Source organism: Chlorocebus sabaeus, chromosome 20, assembly GCF_047675955.1.
Source record: "Chlorocebus sabaeus isolate Y175 chromosome 20, mChlSab1.0.hap1, whole genome shotgun sequence".
Lineage (NCBI taxonomy): Eukaryota > Metazoa > Chordata > Mammalia > Primates > Cercopithecidae > Chlorocebus > Chlorocebus sabaeus.
Window position 1 is genome coordinate 88,649,025 of NC_132923.1, and position 14,956 is coordinate 88,663,980.

General features: G+C 38.6%; 1 protein-coding gene across 1 annotated transcript in view; it reads left to right on the forward strand.

The window, feature by feature from the left end:
* The window catches only part of LOC103224846 (selection and upkeep of intraepithelial T-cells protein 1), a 53,507-nt gene that overhangs the window by 9,182 nt on the left and 29,369 nt on the right, over window positions 1-14,956 (forward strand). Inside the window, exons 4-5 of the mRNA XM_073008013.1 lie at window positions 2,281-2,391; window positions 4,483-4,590. Of these exons, the coding sequence (XP_072864114.1) occupies window positions 2,281-2,391; window positions 4,483-4,590 (219 nt within the window). The remainder of the gene's footprint in view (window positions 1-2,280; window positions 2,392-4,482; window positions 4,591-14,956) is intronic.

Consider the following 14,956-nt stretch of genomic DNA (forward strand, 5'->3'; position numbering starts at 1 on the left):
GAGAAGTCTAATAAATATCCTGAACCAAACACATCATAAAATTAACTCCTGATTACCTGCCAATTTGCTTAATTAATGTCTTTCCAGTCACACTTTTTGTTTTTTTGAGACAGAGTCTCGCTCTGTCACCGAGACTGGAGTGCAATGGCACAATCTTGGCTCACTGCAACCTCAACTTCCTGGGTTCAAGCGATTCTCCTGCCTCAGCCTCCTGAGTAGCTGGGATTACAGGTGTGTGCCACCACGCCTGACTCATTTTTGTATTTTTAGTAGAGATGGGGTTTCACCATTTTGATCAGGCTGGTCTCCAACTCCTGACCTCGTGATCAGCACCCCTCAGCCTCCCAAACTGCAGGGATTATAGGTATGAGCCACCATGCCTGACCAGACCAATCATACCTTATATTTTCAGTTTCTGAGAACAAAATTATTGAATTCATCCTTGACATCAATTTTTCTCTCATATTCTGCATCACATCTAACAAGAAATATTGTTAGCTCTACCTTTAAAATATATCCAGCATCTCATCACTTCTCACCAACTTACTACTGCTATCCAAGTCTGAGACACCATCACCCATGGTCTGAACTTTGGTAATAGCATCCTAAATGTCCTCTTATTTCTACTCTTGTCTACTACGCTACATCCTCATCATATAAATAGGAACCCTCTGTTCAAGACCCTGCAATTTCTCCACTTGTTTTTCACAGTAAAATGCCCTTCAATGTCCTGCATTATCTCTGCCCCCATTACCTATCTGACCTCATATCCTACCACCCTCCTTTGTCCATTCTACTCTAGTCACACAGACCTTCCTGTTCCCAAACCTGCCAGACATTCTCCTGCCTTGGAGGCTTAGCTCTAGTCCTCTTCCTAGAATGCTTTAACTTCCCCTTTGTCCTTTCAGTCTCTGCTCAACTCAACTTCCCTAATAAAGAGTAACTTGACAAACCAGCTTGAAAAAAATGCCACCTGCCCCCAAATTACTTGATTCTTTCTCTCCTTACCTTACTTAATTTTTCTTTTTTCTATATTATTTTCACCATTTAGCCCACCGTACAACTTATTTATTATGTTTATTGTCACTTATCTGTCTCCCTCTAAAACCTGAAGATAGAAATCTTTGTTGGTTTTATACACTGATACACTCTAAGTGCTTCAAATATTGCACAGCACATAGCAGGAATGCAATAAATAATTGATCCTTAAATGACTGAAATACAGTGTCTTGTAAACTGTCAAGTAAATATGAATGTGCTAGTGTTTGTGAATGTCCATGAAATTAATATGAGAGCCACATGCTGAGAGGGATATTATCACTTACAGGAATGACTCCCCTAACAATTTTAGCAATTTACTACATTCAAACATTTTTGCATTTATTTTCTTGTTTGATTTTCCAGGAAAAAAGCTTCATATTATGGTTGTGTCAGAAACAGCAATACAAACAGTTACAGGGGATAAAGGAGGACTAAACTACATATCTTCCTTCCCCCCAGTTCATAGCAGGATATATATGAATAAAACAAAGAAAGGAAAAGTAAGGGCCGGGGAAGTCCTGCTGATTTATTTACAACTTTAGTGAAAAATGCTTTTTAAAAGTATATGCACTTAAAAAATGATGATTTAAAAGAATTATAATGAGCACAAACTTTGAACATGAGTTACAGTCCTGGAAATAGAGACATCTCAGGGAGATTTTATCTCTATTCACTAAATGTCAGAAAGCACGGAAGAGGCCAGGCGCCATGGCTCGTGCCTGTAATCCCAGCACTTTGAAAGGTCTAGCGGGTAGGATACCTTGAGCTCAGGAGTTTGAAACCAGCCTAGGCAATGTAGCAAGACTTTGTCTCTACGAGAAATTAAAAAGTAAAAAAATTAGTTGGGCATGATGGCATGTGCCTGTAGTCTCAGATACTCAGGAGGCTGATGTGAGAGGATCATTTGAGCCAGGGAGGTTGAGGATGCAATGAGCAGTGATTGCAACACTGCGATCCAGCTTTGGCGATATAGTGAGATTCTGTCACAAACAAACAAAAAACATGGAACAGCAGCCTTCACTTACCTTTGCTCCATCTTCAGACTAACTCACATTCAGCTCTGCCCTACTCCAGATCCTATCCCATTTTTCACGTGTTCAATTATAATTCCCAAATTGGACTTGGTTTATATTCAAAGGTGATAGGTATTAAATAGAAACATGCTTTGGATGAATCATCATTTCTAGTTTGGTGGGTTCAAGTTTCCTAAGTGGTAAGATTTGTGACTCCCTATTTCAGATAAACTATTTCCATGGGATTCTGTCTGGATACTGATTCTGGTTGCAATCTTGGCTGTTCTGCTATTCTTCATTATGATGCCCAGTGTTGAGCTACAGCAAAGAGAGCAACGTAAGTTGGCTTAAAGGATGAGAGATGCTAATGGGGGTGGGGATGCTAAAGCTGCATGACCCATAATTCTCAGGTCTGTCTGTCTCAGGAAGTTCTCAACTCTGGGATGTATGTTATACATATGCTCTCCACCCATTCCTTGATCCTATGTACTGTTCTCTTTTGCTGCTGGAGCTGTTGACAATGCTGTTATCTGAAAGTGTGATATTTTTGTATCTCAACCAAGTTGAAACCCATTTTCCTTATGGTGACAGATTTTCAAACAGCCTGGGAAAGCTTTTTAGCATTTAACACCTAACAAAATTTACACATATTTCTCACTTGAATTCTTAAAGGGGCCAATGACCCTTCAGGGCATAAAATAAAGTTTTAACTGCACAGCATCAGGAAAATATACCACATAGGGAGAGTTACACTAGCTGCAACACCAGGTGGTTTACTTTTCCTGAAACAAAATGTTTTCATTCATTGTCAACTATGGTGTTGGGGGCGGGGATTGGGGGAACTTGCACGATAAGCAAGAAAATTTAATTTAAGAGGCTTCAGACTCACAGATCTCTTCTGGCAGAGCTCTGTGTTTGAAGAGTAGAGTCTCCTGTGGTCACCTCCTGCTTTTCACCAGGTGCCCGGTCCTCCTCCCACCATGGGTAGTTCTGCTGTCAGTGAAGGATTTGGGTCTTGGTCCTGCTGCATGTCTCTCCACTTCTTGGATTTTCCCTTTACATTTCCAGCTGCTCTTCTGGCCTGAACTCTGTTATCTGACCCTCAGAACTGCCATTTTCCACCACTGTGGTTGGGGAAGACACCACTCCACCAGAAAGCCACCAGTTCCCAACATTCATCCGTGCTAGCTGCTGTTCTGCAAAATAAACTGTGTTGTAGCTTCTATCGGCTTATTTACACTATCCAAGTTTTTAGAGATTTGTTTTTCCTAATGTTCCTACTTCAATACATCTTTTAATGCTTGTCTTTATTTAATACTGACCTGCTTCTGTGTATCTTACAGTTTATTGAACATTCTAAGGTCACATGTGTAACAACTGACATTTCCCAGATAGCTCTTCAGCGATTAGTAGTCAGGAGCATCTCTAAATTGGCCTTTGCCAAACTGAGTGTGCCCAGTTATTCAACTGTTTCTCACGGGCATAATTTGAGTTTCTGAAAATCTCTTTGACTTTATTTAAAAGGTGTTGGTGAATCAGTTGGAATAAATCATTTTTAAGGATGCAGAATTAGTTTTATAATAGCAATTGTTACATCATCATTAGAGGCTAACATTTGTTGTATTTTTACTACTGAAAAACTCCACACCAACAGATTTACAGAAATTAGTGCACTTAACTTCCATAATACACTTTGAATTAAATTTTATTATGTCTCCAATTTCTATATTATGAAAATAAACACACCAAAGTTAACTATTGCACCTAAAATCACACAGCTTGTAATGGTAGGAAACAAGATCGATTATAAGCCACATGGACACTTGTATTCCATATTTTAACCACTAAGTTCCAGTGTGCCTGTAACACTCCAGTGGTGGAATGGCATCACCTGTGGTAGTAAGCACCACATCATAGACTATTTTATGGACAGACTAGATAGCCAAGTGATGTTGCTGTTACATGTGCTAAAGAAGATTTTTAATATTATTTTGTTGAAAACACTTTTACTCATGGAATTTGTATATCCAAAGCTCATATGATCTTTTAGGCAGTTCACAGGTCTCCAGAGCTATTGGACTCCCAGCCTCTTTCAAGTCCAGGTAAAATGATAACAATCGGAGCGTAACTCCATCTAGTGCTCTAATTAAGCCCATTGATTGACGGACTAGATGGAGAGAAAGAAGGATTTGTTTTCCTCCAGACCTGTTTAGCCTCAACCCAAACCTGTCCCATCCTAGAAACAGCCGTTCTTCTTGTCTCTGTCACCCACAGCTCTCTGAACTTTAGACCTAAGCCTTAGCCCAAATCTAAATGCATTCAGGGGGGTGGCATCAAAACATACCTCTTGATTTCTTGACATATTGTGCCCCAATATAAAGTGCCTCCACACCAATAACTAATAATTACAATATCTCTTCTTCTTCAGGTAAGTGCTGTGACTGGAATTCTCCCTGCCTAATAGGCATTGGGATAGTCTTCTCTTCAATGTGTGTAATCATTGGACTCACTATCACTTTGCATCACAGAAACAGAGGTACGTGGATTAAAAGGATGGGAACTTGCTGAAAGTATCTCCTTTTCTAAATGCCCATTCTCTGGCAAGATATTTAGCCAAAGAGCAATGATACTTGTTTGAACTACTGGAACACTACATACTTGGACCTCATGTCCTGGGATTTGGAATCCAGCCTCCTAAAGTTTGTGAGCTTAACGCTACAAACTCCTGATACTTCTGCTCCTAGGAAAAGAAAATATTTCTTTTAGTTGATAGCTTTATTTTTGTCAAATATCGGACATCACATGATCAAATAAATTATGCTGATTTTTACCATACTTTTAGTCCAGAAGGGATAATAATTCAGTATATCGTAAACGTTTTAGGTCATAGGTATTTTTTCAGATATCCAATGTAAATCAAAAGACACTCTTCTCAAAATTATTCACATGTTGACACACAGTTTGCTAAATTTCATGGTCTGCATCGACACCTGAAACTGATTCTTTTCCTTTTTGGTAAAATGGAAACGGTAGTTTTGAAAATGTTGTGATAGCTGAACTCAACATCGTTGACATGTGCCCTCAGCTTTATCTTTGAAGTCCCTATGGAAATGACATATGCAAGGCAATAATCAGTCAGTCATTCTTCTTCATAAGCTGGAGCTATAGCCAAAGATCACAAGTTATAAAGTAGGGCTGGACTCTTCAGAGGATTTTTTTCAATAATTTTCTCTGTGAAATGAAGACACAAATGACCTTAAACCAAATTAAGGTTAAAGTGTTTCTTGTATTTTACTCCAAAAATGTCCATAGCTCAGCCAGTGAATAATGACTGTAGACTAAATAGCACATCCACTTTTACCAGAAGAAAAGGAGCAAAGTGATTTGATATTAGTTAATATATATTACATGCTTATTACATGTGCTAAGAATTTTATACAGATTAGTATATTCAATCTTTTTTTTTTTTTTTTGGTTTAAAAGTTTTTTAATTTTATAAATTTTAAAGTTCAAAAATTTTTGAAATTTTAAAAAATTCTAAAAATGTCTAGCATTTTGATTGGAATCACATTGATTTAATAGATTCCTTAAGTAGGAATGGCGGAGATTCAATATTGAATCTCCCCATCCAGGCATTTCTCATTTACTTGAATCTTTTTCCATGCCCTACAATAGAATTTTAAACCTTTCCTCATATAGCTCTTGGATTTATCTTTTTTTTTTTTTTTAAATTTATTTATTATTATTAAACTTCAAGTTGTAGGGTACATGTGCACAACGTGCAGGTTTGCTACATATGTATACTTGTGCCATGTTGGTGTGCTGCACCCATCAACTCGTCATTTACATAAGGTATAACTCCCAATGCAATCCCTCCCCGCTCCCCCCTCCCCATGATAGGCCCCGGTGTGTGATGTTCCCCTTCCCGAGTCCAAGTGATCTCATTGTTCAGTTCCCGCCTATGAGTGAGAACATGCGGTGTTTGGTTTTCTGTTCTTGTGATAGTTTGCTGAGAATGATGGTTTCCAGCTGCATCCATGTCCCTACAAAGGACACAAACTCATCCTTTTTTATGGTTGCATAGTATTCCATGGTGTATATGTGCCACATTTTCTTAATCCAATCTGTCACTGATGGACATTTGGGTTGATTCCAAGTCTTTGCTATTGTGAATAGTGCCGCAATAAACATACGTGTGCATGTGTCTTTATAGCAGCATAATTTATAATCCTTTGGGTATATACCTAGTAATGGGATGGCTGGGTCATATGGTACATCTAGTTCTAGATCCTTGAGGAATCGCCACACTGTTTTCCATAATGGTTGAACTAGTTTACAATCCCACCAACAGTGTAAAAGTGTTCCTATTTCTCCACATCCTCTCCAGCACCTGTTGTTTCCTGACTTTTGAATGATCGCCATTCTAACTGGTGTGAGATGGTATCTCATTGTGGTTTTGATTTGCATTTCTCTGATGGCCAGTGATGATGAGCATTTTTTCATGTGTCTGTTGGCTGTATGAATGTCTTCTTTTGAGAAATGTCTGTTCATATCCTTTGCCCACTTTTTGATGGGGTTGTTTGTTTTTTTCTTGTAAATTTGTTTGAGTTCTTTGTAGGTTCTGGATATTAGCCCTTTGTCAGATGAGTAGATTGCAAAAATTTTCTCCCATTCTGTAGGTTGCCTGTTCACTCTGATGGTAGTTTCTTTTGCTGTGCAGAAGCTCTTTAGTTTAATGAGATCCCATTTGTCAATTTTGGCTTTTGCTGCCGTTGCTTTTGGTGTTTTAGACATGAAGTCTTTGCCCATGCCTATGTCCTGAATGGTACTACCTAGGTTTTCCTCTAGGATTTTTATGGTATTAGGTCTAACATTTAAGTCTCTAATCCATCTTGAATTAATTTTCGTATAAGGAGTAAGGAAAGGATCCAGTTTCAGCTTTCTACTTATGGCTAGCCAATTTTCCCAGCACCATTTATTAAATAGGGAATCCTTTCCCCATTTCTTGTTTCTCTCAGGTTTGTCAAAGATCAGATGGCTGTAGATGTGTGGTATTATTTCTGAGGACTCTGTTCTGTTCCATTGGTCTATATCTCTGTTTTGGTACCAGTACCATGCTGTTTTGGTTACTGTAGCCTTGTAGTATAGTTTGAAGTCAGGTAGCGTGATGCCTCCAGCTTTGTTCTTTTGACTTAGGATTATCTTGGCGATGCGGGCTCTTTTTTGGTTCCATATGAACTTTAAAGCAGTTTTTTCCAATTCTGTGAAGAAGCTCATTGGTAGCTTGATGGGGATGGCATTGAATCTATAAATTACCTTGGGCAGTATGGCCATTTTCACAATATTGATTCTTCCTATCCATGAGCATGGTATGTTCTTCCATTTGTTTGTGTCCTCTTTTATTTCACTGAGCAGTGGTTTGTAGTTCTCCTTGAAGAGGTCCTTTACATCCCTTGTAAGTTGGATTCCTAGGTATTTTATTCTCTTTGAAGCAATTGTGAATGGAAGTTCATTCCTGATTTGGCTCTCTGTTTGACTGTCACTGGTGTATAAGAATGCTTGTGATTTTTGCACATTAATTTTGTATCCTGAGACTTTGCTGAAGTTGCTTATCAGCTGAAGGAGATTTTGGGCTGAGACAATGGGGTTTTCTAAATAAACAATCATGTCATCTGCAAACAGGGACAATTTGACTACTTCTTTTCCTAACTGAATCCCCTTGATTTCTTTCTCTTGCCTGATTTCCCTAGCCAGAACTTCCAACACTATGTTGAATAGGAGTGGTGAGAGAGGGCATCCCTGTCTTGTGCCAGTTTTCAAAGGGAATTTTTGCAGTTTTTGCCCATTCAGTATGATATTGGCTGTGGGTTTGTCATAAATAGCTCTTATTATTTTGAGGTACGTTCCATCAATACCGAATTTATTGAGCGTTTTTAGCATGAAGGGCTGTTGAATTTTGTCAAAAGCCTTTTCTGCATCTATTGAGATAATGATGTGGTTCTTGTCTTTGGTTCTGTTTATATGCTGGATTATGTTTATTGATTTGCGAATGTTGAACCAGCCTTGCATCCCAGGGATGAAGCCCACTTGATCATGGTAGATAAGCTTTTGATGTGCTGCTGAATCCGGTTTGCCAGTATTTTATTGAGGATTTTTGCATCGATGTTCATCAGGGATATTGGTCTAAAATTCTCTTTTTTTGTTGTGTCTCTGCCAGGCTTTGGTATCAGGATGATGTTGGCCTCATAAAATGAGTTAGGGAGGATTCCCTCTTTTTCTATTGATTGGAATAGTTTCAGAAGGAATGGTACCAGCTCCTCTTTGTACCTCTGGTAGAATTCAGCTGTGAATCCATCTGGTCCTGGACTTTTTTTGGTTGGTAGGCTATTAATTATTGCCTCAATTTCAGAGCCTACTATTGGTCTATTCAGGGATTCAACTTCTTCCTGGTTTAGTCTTGGAAGAGTGTAAGTGTCCAGGAAATTATCCATTTCTTCTCGATTTTCCAGTTTATTTGCGTAGAGGTGTTTATAGTATTCTCTGATGGTAGTTTGTATTTCTGTGGGGTCGGTGGTGATATCCCCTTTATCATTTTTAATTGCGTCGATTTGATTCTTCTCTCTTTTCTTCTTTATTAGTCTTGCTAGTGGTCTGTCAATTTTGTTGATCTTTTCAAAAAACCAACTCCTGGATTCATTGATTTTTTAGAGGGTTTTTTGTGTCTCTATCTCCTTCAGTTCTGCTCTGATCTTAGTTATTTCTTGCCTTCTGCTAGCTTTCGAATGTGTTTGCTCTTGCTTCTCTAGTTCTTTTAATTGTGATGTTAGAGTGTCAATTTTAGATCTTTCCTGCTTTCTCTTGTGGGCATTTAGTGCTATAAATTTCCCTCTACACACTGCTTTAAATGTGTCCCAGAGATTCTGGTATGTTGTATCTTTGTTCTCATTGGTTTCAAAGAACATCTTTATTTCTGCCTTCATTTTGTTATGTACCCAGTAGTCATTCAGGAGCAGGTTGTTCAGTTTCCATGTAGTTGAGCGGTTTTGATTGAGTTTCTTAGTCCTGAGTTCTAATTTGATTGCACTGTGGTCTGAGAGACAGTTTGTTATAATTTCTGTTCTTGTACATTTGCTGAGGAGTGCTTTACTTCCAATTACGTGGTCAATTTTGGAGTAAGTATGATGTGGTGCTGAGAAGAATGTATATTCTGTTGATTTGGGGTGGAGAGTTCTATAGATGTCTATTAGGTCTGCTTGCTGCAGAGATGAGTTCAATTCCTGGATATCCTTGTTAACTTTCTGTCTCGTTGATCTGTCTAATGTTGACAGTGGGGTGTTGAAGTCTCCCATTATTATTGTATGGGAGTCTAAGTCTCTTTGTAAGTCTCTAAGGACTTGCTTTATGAATCTGGGTGCTCCTGTATTGGGTGCATATATATTTAGGATAGTTAGCTCTTCCTGTTGAATTGATCCCTTTACCATTATGTAATGGCCTTCTTTGTCTCTTTTGATCTTTGATGGTTTAAAGTCTGTTTTATCAGAGACTAGTATTGCAACCCCCACTTTTTTTTGTTCTCCATTTGCTTGGTAAATCTTCCTCCATCCCTTTATTTTGAGCCTATGTATGTCTCTGCGTGTGAGATGGGTCTCCTGAATACAGCAGACTGATGGGTCTTGACTCTTTATCCAGTTTGCCAGTCTGTGTCTTTTAATTGGAGCATTTAGTCCATTTACATTTAAGGTTAAGATTGTTATGTGTGAACTTGATCCTGCCATTATGATATTAACTGGTTATTTTGCTCGTTAGTTGATGCAGTTTCTTCCTAGCCTTGATGGTCTTTACATTTTGGCATGTTTTTGCAATGGCTGGTACCGGTTGTTCCTTTCCATGTTTAGTGCTTCCTTCAGGGTCTCTTGTAAGGCAGGCCTAGTGGTGACAAAATCTCTAAGCATTTGCTTATCTGTAAAGGATTTTATTTCTCCTTCACTTATGAAACTTAGTTTGGCTGGATATAAAATTCTGGGTTTAAAATTCTTTTCTTTAAGAATGTTGAATATTGGCCCCCACTCTCTTCTGGCTTGAAGAGTTTCTGCCAAGAGATCTGCTGTTAGTCTGATGGGCTTCCCTTTGTGGGTAACCTGACCTTTCTCTCTGGCTGCCCTTAAGATTTTTTCCTTCATTTCAACTTTGGTGAATCTGGCAATTATGTGTCTTGGAGTTGCTCTTCTCGAGGAGTATCTTTGTGGCGTTCTCTGTATTTCCTGGATTTGAATGTTGGCCTGCCCTACTAGGTTGGGGAAGTTCTCCTGGATGATATCCTGAAGAGTGTTTTCCAACTTGGTTCCATTTTCCACCTCACTTTCAGGCACCCCAATCAGACGTAGATTTCGTCTTTTTACATAATCCCATACTTCTTGCAGGCTTTGTTCATTTCTTTTTCTTCTTTTTTCTTTTGGTTTCTCTTCTCGCTTCATTTCATTCATTTGATCCTCCATCGCTGACATTCTTTCTTCCAGTTGATCGAGTCGGTTACTGAAGCTTGTGCATTTGTCACGTATTTCTCGTGCCATGGTTTTCGTCTCTTTCATTTCGTTTGTGAGCTTCTCTGCATTAATTACTCTAGCCATCAATTCTTCCACTTTTTTTTCAAGATTTTTAGTTTCTTTGCGCTGGGTACGTAATTCCTCCTTTAGCTCTGAGAAATTTGATGGACTGAAGCCTTCTTCTCTCATCTCGTCAAAGTCATTTTCCATCCAGCTTTGATCCGTTGCTGGCGATGAGCTGCGCTCCTTTGCCGGGGGAGATGCGCTCTTATTTTTTGAATTTCCAGCTTTTCTGCCCTGCTTTTTCCCCATCTTTGTGGTTTTATCTGCCTCTGGTCTTTGATGATGGTGATGTACTGATGGGGTTTTGGTGTAGGTGTCCTTCCTGTTTGATAGCTTTCCTTCTAACAGTCAGGATCCTCAGCTGTAGGTTGTAGCTGTAGGAGATTGCTTGAGGTCCACTCCAGACCCTGTTTGCCTGGGTATCAGCAGCAGAGGCTGCAGAAGATAGAATATTTCTGAACAGCAAGTGTACCTGTCTGATTCTTGCTTTGGAAGCTTCCTCTCAGGGGTGTACTCCACCCTGTGAGGTGTGGGGTGTCAGACTGCCCCTAGTGGGGGATGTCTCCCAGTTAGGCTACTCAGGGGTCAGGGACCCACTTGAGCAGGGAGTCTGTCCCTTCTCAGATCTCAACCTCCGTGTTGGGAGATCCACTGCTCTCTTCAAAGCTGTCAGACAGAGTCGTTTGCATCTGCAGAGCTGCTGCGTTTGTTATTGTTTACTGTGCCCTGTCCCCAGAGGTGGAGTCTACAGAGACAGGCAGGTTTCCTTGAGCTGCTGTGAGCTCCACCCAGTTCTAGCTTCCCAGCAGCTTTGTTTACCTACTTAAGCCTCAGCAATGGCGGGCGCCCCTCCCCCAGCCTCGCTGCTGCCTTGCCGGTAGATCACAGACTGCTGTGCTAGCAATGAGGGAGGCTCTGTGGGTGTGGGACCCTCCCGGCCAGGTGTGGGATATGATCTCCTGGTGTGCCTGTTTGCTTAAAGCGCAGTTTTGGGGTGGGAGTTACCCGATTTTCCAGGTGTTGTGTGTCTCAGTTCCCCTGGCTAGGAAAAGGGATTCCCTTCCCCCTTGCGCTTTCCAGGTGAGGCAATGCCTCACCCTGCTTCAGCTCTCGCTGGTCGGGCTGCAGCAGCTGACCAGCACCGATCGTCTGGCACTCCCCAGTGAGATGAACCCAGTACCTCAGTTGAAAATGCAGAAATCACCGGTCTTCTGTGTCGCTCGTGCTGGGAGTTGGAGACTGGAGCTGTTCCTATTCGGCCATCTTGCTCCGCCCCCCCCCGAGTATATTCAATCTTTAGTGAAAGAGATGTTACAGGTGACAAATTCTGGTACAGAAGGAAGCTAAATATCTTATCCAAGATGACCTAGCTAAATAATGGCAGAGCCAGGATCCCAACTCAGGTACTTACATGCCTTCACCGTGTGTTTCAAAAATATTAGTATACTGTTTTAAGGGAAAACAGAAAGGAAAAAATATTGTAAATGCATCATGAAATTGAGAGGTAATGTATTCTAGATTCAAGTCATTGTCAATATATGTTTTAAATATATTTTCTTCCACTCTGTGGGATACATTCTCCCACAAAGTATTTTCAAAAACAGAAAATTTTATTATTTATTTTGGTGAAATCTACATAACATAAAATGTACTGTTTTAACCATTTTTAAGTGTACAGTTTGGACGCATTGAGTACATTCACGTTGTGCACCCATCACCACAATTCATCTGAGCTTTTTCATCTTCCCAAACTGAAATTCTGTACACATCAAACAATAATTCCCTATTTGCCCCTCTGTCAAAGCCCTGGCAACGCACATTCTACTTTTGGTCTCTGTAATTTTCAGTACTCAAAGTTCCTCATATAAGTGGAATTATAGAAATATTTGTCTTTTTATAACAGACTTGTTTCACTTAGCATAATGTCCTCAATGCTCATCCATACTATAGCACATTGAAGAATTCCATTCCTTTTTAGACTAATATTCCATTTTATGAATATAGCACATTTTGCTTCTCCATTCATCCATCAATTGGCATTTATGTTGCTTCCATATCTTAGCTATTGTGTATAATCCTACTATAAATAGGAGTGTACAAATATCTCCTCAAGCCCTTCCTTTTAATTCCTTTTGGGTATATACCCAAAGTGGAACAGATGGATCATATGGTAATCCTATTTTTATTTTTTTGAGGAACCACCATATGGTTTTCCCCAGTGACTGTACCCTTTTACATTCCTACTAAAAGTGCATGAGGGTTTCAATTTCGTTACATATTTGCCAGCACTTGCATGTATGTATGTATGTGTATATGTATTATATTGTATAGAGATAATCTATGAGATATATATACACACATTATCCAAATACTTCCATTTGTATATATACTATACATATATATGTATATATATACACACACACATATAAACACACATTATATTGTATGTGTACATTGTGTGTGTATATATAAACATATACTACATTGTTATTAATCCTACTCTGCAGTTGAGCAATAGAACTTACACCTTTTGTTTAATGGTATGTGCATGCCCATTAAGCTCTCTCTCTTAATTCCCCCTAGAATCCCCTCATCCCAGCCTATAGTATCTATCATTCTTCTTTCTATGTTTATGAGTAAGCTTTTTCAGCTCCCACATATGAGGGAGAACATGCAATATTTGTCTTTCTCTGCCTGAGTTATTTCACTTGACATAATAACCTCCCGTTCCATATAACTTTCTGCAAATGACATGATTTTCTTCTAAATTGGCAAATGCTATTCCATTGTGTGTATGTACCACATTTTCTTTATCCATTCATCCACTGATGAACACTTAGGTTGATTGTATATCTTTGCTATTGTGAATTGTGATGCAATAAATATACAAGTGTAGGTATTCCTGTGATATACTGATTTCTATGCTTTTGTATAGATACCAAGTAGCGAGGTTGATGAATTTATCTTTAGGTTTTTGAAAAATCTCCATACTGTTTTCTACAATGGTTCTACTACTTTACATTCCCACCAACAGAGTATGAGTTCTGTTTTCTCCACATCTTTATCATCAACTGTTATTTATTTTATTTTACTTTTTAATAGTAGTCATTTTAAATTGTGTAAGATGATATCTTACTGTGGTTTTTATTTGCATTTTCTTGATGATTAGTGATGTTGAGCATTACTGATGAATGACAAATAAATGGAAAGACATCTCATTCTCATGGACTAGAAGAATTAATCTTGTTAAAATGACCATACTGCCCAAAGCAATGTATGAATTCGGTGCAATTCCTATCAAAATACCATTAACGTTTTTCACAAAAATGGAAGAAATAAATATAAAATTTGCATGAAACTAAAAAAGAGCCAGCATAGCTAAAGCAATTGTGAGCAAAACAAACGAAACTGGAGGTATCACACTGCCTGACTTGAAAATGTATTACAAGAGTATAATAATCAAAACAGCATGGTATTGGAATAAAAATATACACACTGACCAATGGAACAGAATAGAAAACTCAGAAGTGAGTCTACTTATGTACAGACAACTGATTTTTGACAAAAGCACTAAGAATATACACTGGCAAAAGGACACTCTCTTAAAAACCAAATATCAATATGCAGAAGAATGAAACTGGACCATTATCTCTTAACATGTACACAAATCAACTGAAGATGAAATTAAAGACATAAATGTAAGACCTTAAATTATAAAAATTCTGAAAGAAAACACAGGGGAAACACTTGACAACAATAGTCTAAGCAAATATTTTATGACTTTGACCTCTAAAGCACAGACAACTAAAATAGAAATAGGCAAATGGGAATATATTAAACTAAAAATCTCCCATGCCACAAAATAAATAATCACCAGAAGAAAGAAAGAACCTGTTAAGTGGGAGAAAATATTTGCCAACTATTCATCCAATAAGAGACTAATCCAGGATATACAAGAAACTGAAGCAACACATCAATTTTATTATTATTATTTCACTAAAAGTCATGGCTAGACAATTCTCTTTTCTTTCCCCCAGGTTAAATTTTATGTTAGATTTGGGAGTACATGTAAAGGTTTCTTACATGAATAAACACATATCACAGGGGTTTATTGTACATATATCATCATCCAGATATTAATGCCCGTACCTAATATCTTTTCTGCTCCTCTTCCTCCTCCCACCCTCCACACTCAAGTAGACCCCAGTATCTGTTGTTTCATTCTTTGTGTTCATAAGTTTTTATCACATAGCTCCCAATTTATAAATGAAAACATGTGGTATTTGATTTTCTGTT